This window comes from Drosophila melanogaster, chromosome 3L (assembly GCF_000001215.4).
Source record: "Drosophila melanogaster chromosome 3L".
In the NCBI taxonomy this organism is placed as follows: Eukaryota; Metazoa; Arthropoda; class Insecta; order Diptera; family Drosophilidae; genus Drosophila; species Drosophila melanogaster.
This window is the reverse complement of record NT_037436.4, coordinates 24,158,768-24,171,467: the sequence shown is the minus strand read 5'-3', so window position 1 is coordinate 24,171,467 and position 12,700 is coordinate 24,158,768. Positions and strand designations below refer to the sequence as shown.

At 37.8% G+C, this 12,700-nt stretch overlaps 1 protein-coding gene across 2 annotated transcripts in view; it reads right to left on the bottom strand.

The window, feature by feature from the left end:
* Positions 1-12,700, bottom strand: part of Snap25 (Synaptosomal-associated protein 25kDa) — a 225,026-nt gene that overhangs the window by 127,738 nt on the left and 84,588 nt on the right. The window contains exon 4 of one of the 2 annotated variants that reach the window (NM_001043176.2): positions 10,289-10,337. In NM_001043176.2, the coding sequence (NP_001036641.1) occupies positions 10,289-10,337 (49 nt within the window). Of the gene's footprint in view, positions 1-3,656; positions 3,706-10,288; positions 10,338-12,700 lie in introns of both variants that reach the window. The other variant, NM_001043177.3, reaches the window with a different exon arrangement.

Here is a 12,700-nt window from a genome sequence, read left to right as displayed (position 1 = left end):
CTGTTTTATGGACAAAAGGGTATCTGTAGGATTTTGTGTGGATAGGAGTGTTATCTATGGTTGGGATGGAGTGTGTGATTTTGTTGGTAAAAGTTAATGGTGTTTCTGGGTTGTAGAATATGTCGCGAAATTGTTTACATAGGGTTGTTAAGGCTGTTTTTTCCTCTGGATTGAGGTGTTCTGTGAGGATATGTAATGGGGCTTGAGGGGTATCGTTATTAAGAGGTGTAGCTGATATATTAAAGAGCTCTATATGGTCGTTTTTATTGTATGGAATGGTTTCTAGGGGGTATTCTAGGTATAATAGTTTATCTGAGTCGGATTGGTTAGAGATTTCGACATTGGCAATATTATTGTTTGATTTATATAGTCCTTCTGACAACGATAACTCATTATTTAGTTGTGTAGTACAACAATAGAATTCCCCATGATTAGTCTTTACTGGTAGTGGTAAGATAACTTTACTGTAGGCGGGGATGTTAAAAATTTTTGAAGCCTGGTTAGTGTATAAGAATATTGGGAGTGTAGACTTTGAAGTTACTAGTTGTAAGTTTACTAGGTCTACTTTTGCTTCTAGGTGTGATAATAGGTCCATTCCTATGAGGCCATTGAAATAAGAGTGAAATTTGAATTTAAGTAGGGTAATTTGACCTTCGGTTTTGAACTCGGGTGGCATTGGGAATATTGCCTTTTCTTCAATTTTGAAACTATTTAATGCTGTTGTAATTGAAGTGGATGTTGGTAGAATTGTGCACTCTAGTTGGTTTGCAGATTCTGGGTCAATGAAGGAGTTATTGGATCCTGTATCGATAAGAAATGATAAAGGGAATTTTTGTTGGAGGTTTAGAGTTATGTATGGAAGGGATGTTGCATGTGTGGTAGGATTTATGTATCCTGTTGGGTTCCTGAGGCGGGTGCCTGAAAATTTAGGTTGGTAGGGCAGTGTTGGGTGAGTTTTTCTTCTTCTATGTTGTGTAGCCCATAATTTGTTGTTTTATTATCTTTAAACGGGTTACTAGTTCTGTTGCCGTTGTTTGATTGACGATATTGGGAATTGGGGTTTGAGTAATGGTTTGAGTGGTTTTGGGTGTAAGACGAGTTACGGTTGTTGCGGTTGTTGTTGTCTCTGTGATTGTTGTTGTTATTGTTATTGTAGTTGTTAGTTCGTCGTTCGGTGTTGTTTTGTGTTGGGGGATATGGGTTTCTGTTCTGGTAACGAGCCCTTTCTCTTTGACATAGCTCGTAAGCTGTTTCGATAGTCTTGGGGTCTTTCAATCTGATGACTGTTTTAAGTGGTTCTCTAATTCTTGAGATGAAGGCGTTTAAACAGACTTCGTCATATAGTGTTTTCTTGGCTTCGATGATTGTGGCCGACTGTCCACTATTGGAAGTAATGGATATAAGTTGGCTCCTAATCCTCGATAAGCCGAAGAACAATTGCCCTAGGGTTAGGTTATCTGGGAGAGATTGGAGCTCGCCTAAGAGGGTAGCTTCGCTTTTCTTGCTAGAGTATAAACGTAGTAGGTTACTTTTGATATCGTCCCATATAAGTTTGGTGTTGGCTAGGTTTAGAGCTTCGTCTGCTCTTCCAACTATTTTATTCCTAATTGCCCTGAGTGTCAGAAGTCCGTACGGAGTTTGGTCGGTACCCCTAATGAGCATGATTATTTCCTCAACGCTAGTTATATATTTGTCGAGTTGGCCTGGAGTACCATCGAAGGTCGGAAGTTCTTTAACGAAGGCTAAAATATCGGTGGCACTAAGTGCCGTAGCAATACTGCTAAAGCCACTGACAGTAGGTGTTACGGGGGCGGAATTACCTACGGAGGCGTTGCCCGAATCCATATTTATAGGTTGAAGGGGCGGTAAGGGGGTGCTTTCTCTTATTACGGGGAGGGTGTTTGTTTTCGAAACTGATCGTGTAACTCTTTTTGGAAATGTGTGTGATTCTAACACGGAGCGAGTTGTTTGTTTAATAGTTTGTGTTAATTTCTTTGACATTTAAGATAAAAATATGTAGTTTACAATGTACTTAATAACTCTTAATTACTTGTTTGTTGTTGGATAGTGTGTGTGTTTTCTTGTGCGTTAATTTAATAGAACTAATAGAAGGTTTAATAAAGTATTTTCCATTCCAGTTTTCCGGCTGCGCCAGTTACCTCCGGGGAGTCTTGCGGAGGTATTATCACTCAGAAGATAGAGGAGTTATGCGGTCCAGAACGTAGCCACGGTCGTCTTGGGAGAATTTTGATCGGAGATTATGTACGTCTACAAGTGTTTGCTGCTTGCACTCGACTGTCGTCGTCTTTATTCTTCGTCTTAAATAGGCTAACAGTGAATATGTATGTATGTATTACAATGTTAAAGTTCTTAGAAATAAAGTATCTGACACAGCAGAAAGTATGAGTATGTTTATACGTATGTATATGGAATTGTATGCGTTGTTCTGTCTGAGCGAAAAGGATGTGGTGTCAGCATTTTGGGCGGATGTCGGCGTCTGACCCGTTGTTGATGTTTATGCTGCAACTTTGTATCGCAAAGCTTCCCGGTTCGATGTCTTCTACTTGTGTAGGCGTGGTGGCTTAGAGGGAGGGGTGGTGTATGGTACCGATGGGTCGGTAACTCGTGCAATAATGGTGCACGCGCGGTGCTGAGTCTACATCAACTCGGCCAAAAGCATGTAAGCATGTAAAACATATCGTTTAGTGCGGCGAAACGCAACTACTGTGTCACTCGGCGAGAACTGCTAGCCGTGGGGCTATCCACTAACCATTCTCATCAATACCTAATTGGTCGAAAATTCACGAGTCGCACTGATCACTAGTGCCTCCTATGGCTGTCTAACTATCGAGAGGCGGGAGATCCAGCACCGAAAGCAGCACGGAAAAGCAGACACCCTTTCTCGCCGCCCTTGTCAGTCGCATACGTACAAATTGATTGTTCTTAAAAGTCTAGCCAGCCGATATTGCCCACGTACAGGAACAGGATTATGCTTTACCGCTGATACTGCAGTGGATAAAATCAGACATATTGCACCCCGTTTGAAAGACTTGCGATTGACATACTTGGGTCCTTTATCCTTTGCCTGCTACTGCACTCGGGAACCGCTATATTGTGCTATACCGCTATCCCCAACACAACAGCGAAAACGCTACGGCGCTCCCTTCCTCCACGCGATTCCGTCAGGTAGAATTCGCAGGTGGAGAAGAGATTTTGCTCTAATCTAACGAAAACTGCCCAGCCTAGCGCCACCATTCCAGTGGACTTTCAATACTAACCCGGTGGCAATAAATGGCGGAAAAATAAGAACTCTTTCCTAAATGTTTTCTTTCTCTTCCCTTTCTTTGCCACGTGTTGCCTACAATAAAGTTGAGATATAACCCGAAAAAGACCGTGTGGCCGATTCAAAGGGTAGGGTAGGGTTAAGTTCCGCTTGGCTTTCCGTATGGCAATCGGTACATCCTACCTCGACAATATTTTATTATCCCATGCTGATTCAATTTACTGAAAGATAAAAACTTAAAGGCTGCAATGTATGTATGTACATATAATCTATAAACGATCGTAGTATACCTGTAAAACTGACTCCGTGTCAAAAATTCAATTATTGTTTATAGCATTACAAATGCAAATCTTCATATCCAAAATTATCTTACCTCCTTGCTCATCCAACATAACAATACTTCGCATTCCAACTTCCGCGCTCTAAATAGAAATACATTTGCATTTTGAAATCATTAGAATTTCAAACAAAAAATAAAAGCATGAGAGAATTCTATAGTCGTGTTCTCCGACTATCAAATACCCGTTACTCAGCCAGTGCGAGCGCACACGACAAAATATACCATTCTTTTTAGGCATATCGGTGGAAATTGACAAGAAAAATAATAAAATTAAAAATTAAAAAAATTATGGTAAGAATATCAATATAGTGGGCGTGTCAAAAAAATTGCTAGCATATCGATAAAAATTGGAAAAACAAAAACTAAAATTAACAAAATTCAACACACTTTTCAGAAGTGTGGCTTGGCAGTTTTGAGGGTTAACTTGAGTGTGGCAAATAAATTTTTGCCACACTAATAAAATGAATAAACAACAAATTTCTCAAAAGTGTGAGCGGTTTCTGGGCGTAAAAGTGTCAAATCTTTAAAAATTTACATAATTAATCAAAATAACAAATAATTTTTAAAGGCATGGTTTTGGGCGGCTTGTGGGCGTTAGAGTGGGCGTGGCAAAAACTTACAAGACTAATATTTAAATGAATAATAAAATAAATATATCAAAACGTATTTCAGAAGTGTATGCGCCACAGACGTTACCAGATCGACTTGGCTATTGGCTAATGGGAAGCGCTTCCTCCTACATGTATCATACTTTTCAAAGAGTACAGTATACCGTTATACTCTTTGAGTAACGGATATAAACAAGAGGCCCCATTTTAATAATAATAAAATACAAAAAATGTACATGCGTACTCACAAAAATAAAGCCGACATTGTAAATCATGGCTTAATGTGAGTTAAGGTCGTTTGCGTTAGGCTATTTTTATTATAATTCCTTTATACTAATTATATACTAAATGTTTATAATTGTATAAGCTTCAATATGTTAATAAAGTACTTATACTTTATTTTAAAATGATGTGGTATAATTTCTTATATTAAAACTGAAAATTTGTATTTAGTATTATGAAGTAGTACAAGCCGTAGTTTCAGTTGGTAACAGAACAAGCACGACCGACTCACTGCTTTGTTTGGTGATGAATTGTTAAGGATTCACATTTTTTAATGCCGAGATAGTAATAAAAAAGGAATGGGCCATTAAAAATGCTGAAAATGTAAAGGCAACCATATCAAAGTGAAGCGACTGAGAATTATCTCAAAGAAAACGACAAAAAATACAAACAAAAATCATGTTAGTCAAATGTAATCAGTATGGTTGTACCTAAAGTTTTAATACTTAACGATTGACCAAAATGAAGTCAAAATTAAAAAGAAAATAAGATTTACCGTTTCATCCAAGACTATATCCTGGTACCGTTTTTTGCACATAATGGTACAGCGACAAAAATATATTAAAAAAAAGAGAGACAGCTTTTCAGGTTGCATATTAGACCGGCATACCGGCATTGAGAATTATTGCTCACCAGTTGTTAGCGTTATTGACTATAATACTCCTTAAAATCTTCAAATTGCAGTGGCCAGAGGCAGAGACATAATTATATTTAAGTGATAGATCGTTTTTATTTATTATCACCAACAACAGCCACGGAAATAGTTTTTCTATTTGTTTGTGTGTGTAGATGACTCATTAAAAACCACCCCACTCTTTTCATTAGCGAGTTCATGATCATGAATGTCTATAATTATAGGCTCGGAAACGATTACTTCAACACATACATACTTTTAAACTGACATAGTAAACATACTATTCTTGACGAGTGAAGTTCTTTCGGACCTATAAATGTAGGCTGCGAACCAATGTAATTTTTCCTTCGGCTTGAAGTTCTAAGAACGATAGATTGGCTCTGGTTCCGGCTAATTGACATTGTGGGCCGAGGTCCCCGTTCGATTCATTTATGGCTTGTCTTCTGTGTCTTGCTTTTTATATTTTTTTTCAGATTTAGAGTTAAATCTCTATCTATATGATGTAGTCCAGTTCCTCGATTATCAGATACCCGTTACTCAGGTGGTGGAAATGCGAACGAGAAATTTCAAAATGGTTCTACCATATGACTTTTGTCGAAGTAAGAAATGTTTTTAGCGAGCTCCGTTTGTTAGTAATTTGTGGTTGTTGAATTGGAAAAAATAACAATAGATATATAAAAAAGGCGAAAGAGAAGTGCTTCTAAATGAAAATAAGCCAATTATATAACATTTTCAAACAAAAATCAGATTCTTGTTACTCAGCAGTGGAAATGCGATTGCATACATATTTTTCTTAGATATCGATAGTTATTGGCAAATAAAATAAGATATAATTTAGAAAGTGATGAACTTATAATATAATTTAATAATTTTTCTGGAATATTGGAGAATAAAATGAGGTAATTGTTCAAACGTTTGGGCGTGACCGGCAAAAGTTTTTTTTTGGCAAATCGATAGAAATTTAAACGACTAAACGATTTAGGGTGTTAGAGTGAGAGTGAATTCTAGAATCTGTATGCTGAATCTTAACCTTCTAGCTTTTAAAGTTTCTGAGATCTCGACGTTCATTCGGACAGAAGGACAGACAGACATGGCTAGAGCGAGAATATATATACTTTATATAGTCGGAAACGATTCCTTCTGTATGTTACATACTTTTCAATGAATCTAGTACACTCTTTTACTCTACGAGTAACGGGTATAAAAACAATAACAATATATACAAGTCTTTAGACTACGAAAACAAAGAAATATATACACTACAATACATAAGCGAAGCGAACAACATATAGAAGTTCTATACAACCATATAAAGAGCATAAAAGAAAAAAATTTGAAGAACAAAATATGCATAATGCCAAAATGTATCCTGTCAGAAAACAAAATTAGCTGCTAAAGCCAATTTATATCAAACCAAACCAAGCACTAGGACCCTAAAACCATAAATATTACATAACTTTCGCATTAAGATATTATTATTCAACACTCAAGTGTATAAAATAGCAAACATTGTTTACCATTTGATGATGAGGTGACAAGACAGGATTCAAAACTCCCGGACAAATTCGCTGACACGCCGATGGATGACCAGGTCTCTGCAGTGCGCTCGCTCGTGCACTCTGCGGGCGATCAAGTTCTGGGACGCAGATGACCCGAGACCGCAAGGAAGATAGTTTTGTGGACTGCCGAACTTTCTTCTAAACGCCAAGAAGTCAGGACACTGAGGCCGCTCAAACCGCTCGTGTGCGCGCAAGCAACGATGCTGAGCTACTTGTCTTTGAGTTGAGGGAAATCTCAGATCAGTACAAGGAGCTCATTCTGAAGGTCAAAGAGGAAAGAGGACGATTCATGGGGACAAGTCTTTAGGATTTGCCGTGGCCGAAAAAGGACAACCGAACTCGGTTGTCTTCGCTAAGGTGGCAGGCAGTACGTAACCTGGCACGACTGCGCGGGTGTTCTTCTCCGGACCTTTTTTCCATTCTCCAGTTTTCGGCACCCACTGTCATTCCTGAAGAGATTCCACCACCGCTTGAATCCTCTGAGGTAGGCGCTTGTGTCGCAAGGTTGAAGAGCAATGGTAACAGATGGAAATTTGGATTTCGAGAAGGACGATGCGTTGAGGATGCTTGGAGACCCGGCACAATATATGCTCCAAATCTTCGTGGACTTCGACCACGTGAAGTGGGATGTCGTGATGAGACGACTCATCGACTCCGCCTGCCGAGAAGCCAGCTTTTTCTCTGGCAGGAGTGCCAGTTTAGTCAGCAGATATGGTGAAGTGACTGTTCTGGTAACACGAGGTCAGGCATCCATCGGCGGTTCAATTATTTGGAACCTTATGATGGACTTACTTCTCCAGCGTCTGGAGCCACTGTGTGGTTTCAGCGCGTTTGCAGACGACTTGTTGCTTTTCGTTGAGGATCGTACCCAAATCGTAATGCAGTCGAAAGGCTAACAGCTCATGTCCGTTGTTGGAGCATGGGTTCATGCTGCTGAAGGGGCATTTTGCCCAGAGTAGGCACGTTGATAAATACCGGTACCTTGGCATTACAGTTGGCGGTTGAATGTTCTTCCGCATATCAAGTCGCTACGTGATCGGCTGACTGGAGTTGTGCAGGTATTGGCACGCGTTCTTCGTGTGGACTGGGACACGGACGCGAGAGACAATGAGACTGTGTATACGGTCCGATGGAGCGGAGAATGGGTTTCCAGTCCCGCGCTGAAAAGCCGAAACTGGTAACAACATCAGGTGTCTCCAAATCCGGCTTGTCAGAGACGAAAGGGGGGGCGAACCAAACCCTAATTGGACACCACATCATAGTATGCCTGAAGCACGCTTAACCAAGCCCCGCTCATGCGATGCAGGCCCCTTGTGGGAGTTTCATGGTGGCTATGGTTACTTAAGCAAGAAGAATCCCCTTTACCAAAGGGGGTTGCCTTACCCGACAAGAGTGCAACCGCATTGGGGGGCGGTGGCTAGCGCTTAATTTAAACACACAGCGAAATATTCGCATTTATGCGCATATATGAACGCCGTGGTTGTAAGCCTTTGGTTCCGGAAATAAAAATATCAAAACATTTTTTAAAAGTATGGCCTGTTTGTGGTCGTTAAAGTGGGCGTGGCAAATTTTTTTTTTGTGAAATCAATGCAAAATTCCAAGACCAATGAAATTATAAAAACAAATATCCAAAAATTTGTTAAGTATGTGGTTTCGGTAGGTTTTAGGGCGTAAGAGTGGGCGTTGCAAATTTTTTGTTTCAAATCGATAGAAATCGATCATTCCACTTCCTTCTGCCTGTTACATACTTTTAAACGAATCTAGTACACCCTTTTACTCTACGAGTAACGGGTATAACCATATAGAACGATATAGTCGAGTTACACGACTATCAGATACCCCTTATACGGAAAAAAAAAATATAAAGTCTCAGAGTTTAATTTATCTGCCACAGTTTGACAGTTTGACGGGTCAAAAGTAAACCTCTACCGTCATCGAAGATAAGAAGTGACCGTGATCGACTTCACAAGAAATTAATTTCGTCTTTTCCTTCTGATTTTATATAGGCACTCTACTTACGACCTTGGTTGTGCTTGTTTCTCACGAAAAATTATATATATAAGTATTAAACATGGATAGGCATTAGTGAAGTCAGCGCAAGATTTCACTTATTTTCGCCGACAAGCTGAAGCCCGACTCGACTGCAAACAACTAACTCCATTACACTTGTTTTGTTTCTCAATTTCACATGTAACGGTTCAAGTAGTATGGAAAAGAGAATTGATTATTACCGAACTTTTGAATCTTAAGAAGAAAGTAATAGATTTTCTTCCTAATGACAACTTCCTTCACAAGATATGGAATTAAAATACTATGTACTTTAAAACTTACCTTTAAAACCCTAGCATATCAGCCGCCTTTCTATTATGCCAGATCTCGTTTAAAACATAGAAGACAAATCTGCCAACCAACGCAAGACTTTTGGTCATAAACTTCTGAGCTCAAATGTGATGTAATATTTCTAACGTTGGTCAACCATGTGGAGAAAGAGCCTCAAACGCCTTGGAGAAACTAGAACTCATATTTTCAAAGCGGGAAATGACGATCAACCAGCAGAGTCTGCAATCGTAAATTTCACAAATAATTTCAGCGCAGATCAGTGACGCTTTGTTTAAATCGACAGCCAAGAGTGTAAGCAATGATCACCGTTCAACCAAAGACACTAGAATAACAAGATGCGTAACGGCCATACATTGGTTTGGCACTATGCAGCCACTTTTTTGGTGACGGCCAAAATTACTCTCTTTCCGCTCACTCCCGCTGAGAGCGTAAGAAATCTAAAAATATAATTTGCTTGCTTGTGTGAGTAAAAACAAGAGACGAGAACGCATATATTTGTGCGTGTTGTGCTAGAAGACGATTTTCGGGCCGAAATCAATTCTGATCGAAGAAACGAATTTACATGGTACATATTAGGGTAGTTTTTGCCAATTTCCTAGCAATATGATAAAATAAAAAAAATTTTAAAAATTCGCGCCCTGACTATTATAATTTTAAAGCTTTTTAAATTTGTTTGTTAAAATCGCCGTTATTCTAGGGTCTTTGGTTCAACTAATTGAGCTTAAATTTTTGGGGCTCCAACTTTTTAAGAGAAATTGCAAACACTGCTGAAACTTATCTGACTTACACCCGCTAAAAAAAGATCAATGTTTTTAACTGTAGACACCTAAAGAAAAATTTCCTTACTCGCAAAATGAAAAAGAAATGTACAGACTTATTATGTTACTGAAATATGTCAATATATATGTTGAGATTATATGTGCAAATATTGTACCACTTTGATTTGGGAATACATATCATGGAGAATTTAACAAAGATTTGCAGTAATCATGTTCACTTCAATTGAACTTTATATTTTATAATTCGATACAATTGTAAATTTAATTGTATCAACTATAATTTTGGCGTATAATTGAATTTGGGTATCAGGGGTTATAACAGAAGAATATTCTATCGCAGCAACCAGATGTAAAATAGATTGTTTCGTGTAATGTCATACCTAAGTAATATATATATTAATTAGAAATAATGCAGTTGTATGTTAAAAACTGTGATACATTGTTCTGTTAGTTGTGGACTCACCTCCTTGATCATCAAGGGCTACAAGTGTTCGAATCCCTGCCTCCTTGCTCTGATGTGCAGCAAATGGAAATGTAAATAATTTTTAAGAGTGTATAAGTTTAGATATATGTGTTAATATTGTTTATATATGTTAAAAAATAATTTACCAGGTTAATAGATATATATGTGTAAATGAATTTTTATTTTGTTGATATGCATAGAATACCAAATTAAAAAGCGGTAAAAAAGACATTCCAGCATTTAGGGGTTATATAATTGTAAACATAAAATATATTCGCCTTATTTTTGTAAACACTTTCTTAAGGTTCACAATTTTCGAAATAGTCATTTCAAAACTTTTACTCCGTTTTACAACATATAAAAACGAAAACACCTGGAGTAAAAATTTTAATAGTCGACATGCTTTGTGACCTAAAAAACTATTGTATATGACCTTTAATCAAAAAATCTTAATAAGTTACACTTTTACCATTGATTGGCTGTCCACCTTCTAGTTTTTTATCAAATGAATATAAATTTAAAAAGACTAATGTAATGTAAATGTAAAACAGAGAGAATGCTATAGTCACGTTTCCAGACTATCATACCCGTCATAGATATACCCATATTGGGGAACAAAATGAGAAAAAAATTAAAAATTGTTGAACAGTGTGGGCCTGACCGGTGTGGCGGTTTTAGGGTGTTAAATTGGGCGTGGCAAAAAGTTTTTTTTGTCAAATCAATAGAAATTTACATGACTAATAAAAATGTGAAAAATATCAACACATTTTTCAAAAGTGTGGTCGTGTCAGTTTTGTGTGGTTTGTGGGCGTGGCCCATCAACAAACTTGCGCTGCGTCTATGTTTCTAGTTTCTGAGATTTCAACGTTCATTCGGACAGAAGGACAGACGGACATGGCAAGATTGACTCGGCCATTGATCCTGATCGGAAACGAATACATAGTTTCCAATGAATTTAGTATACCATTTTACTCTTTGTGTAACGTGTATAACTATATCTACAATATTTTGAACACGACCACTCTATAGACAATTTTTTCAAAAATTTGGTCATGGCCATTTTGGTGGCTTGTGCCTTAGTCATAGGCATAACAATAAAAAAATGAAAAAATATCAACATTTTTCAAAAGTGTGTCCGTATGTGTATGTTCGTCGATGTCTCTGGAAACTGAACGGTTAATCTCCAAGTTCTAGCTTTTATAGTTTAAAATTCACAATGAATCATACAAATGGATCCTTGATGATAAATTTAAATTTTAAAGTTTCAGTCCGATGGAAAACAATACTGTTGGCGTAGACCCGGAGATCGATTAAAACATAAGGTAAATAAAAGTGTTAGGCATGGCGGTGAAGGCATGATGGCATTTTAAAAAAAGGAATTACGCGTAAAGAGGACTATCTTTAAATTCTTCACACCAATCTTAAAAATTTCTCTATCCTGAGCAAGAAATGTTTTTTAATATAATGGGGACACGAAGCACACCATCAAAATAAAGTAATAGATTGGAAAGCACGGGTTTCACTAAATGAGGTGGCCTGCCCAAAGTCCGATTGAAAATCTGTGGTCAATCGTCAAATGTGTGTTTGCCAGCTTTGTGATGTAGCAAAAAAAAATGTCGGGGTTATCCTCAAACGTGTTACTACAAACATCAATAACCGAGTGGATCTGGTCTGTCTGTCTTTTTGCCCGTCCTTATGAACGTCGAGCTTTCAGGAACTATACAAGCTTGAAGGTTAAGATTAAGCATGTAGCTTCCAGAGACATAGACGCAGCCCATGTTTGTTTTCAAATGTTGCCAAGCCCACTCTAACGCCCACAAATCGCCCAAAAAATGCCACGCCCTCAATAATGATATTTTTTCATATTTTTATTAGTCTTGCAAATTTCTATCGATTTGAAAACAAAACATTTTGCCATGCCCATTCTTTTTTCCCAATTTCTACGATACTCCAAAATTATTTGAAATTTGTCGTATACCCGTTACTCGTAGAGTACTGCCGCACCCACAAACCGTCCAAAACTGCCACAATCAGGCATACTACGGTAATCGTCTTTTTTTTTATTTCGATTTGTGAAAAATCTTTCGATTTCGTTTTTAGGTGCGAAGCGACCATTTAAGTAATTAAATTAAATAGCATTATTTGCTAACAACTGTTTTGGCCACCTATAAATTAATTAATGAATTCTCTTATATTTTATAAGCATTTATACCTGCCTGTAACTTTTGTCGACGTACGTTTCCCCCTGCCAAATCGAAATTTTTTGTTGCCGACGGTAAATTTTTTTTGTCAAATTTGAGGTGGTAAAAAACAAATTTTTTATAAAATAACTAAGTGGCAAATTGATATTCTGGTGATGTGGAATAAACATCAATAGACCACTGAGTAAACTATTTTTTCTCCTTCTCTCCG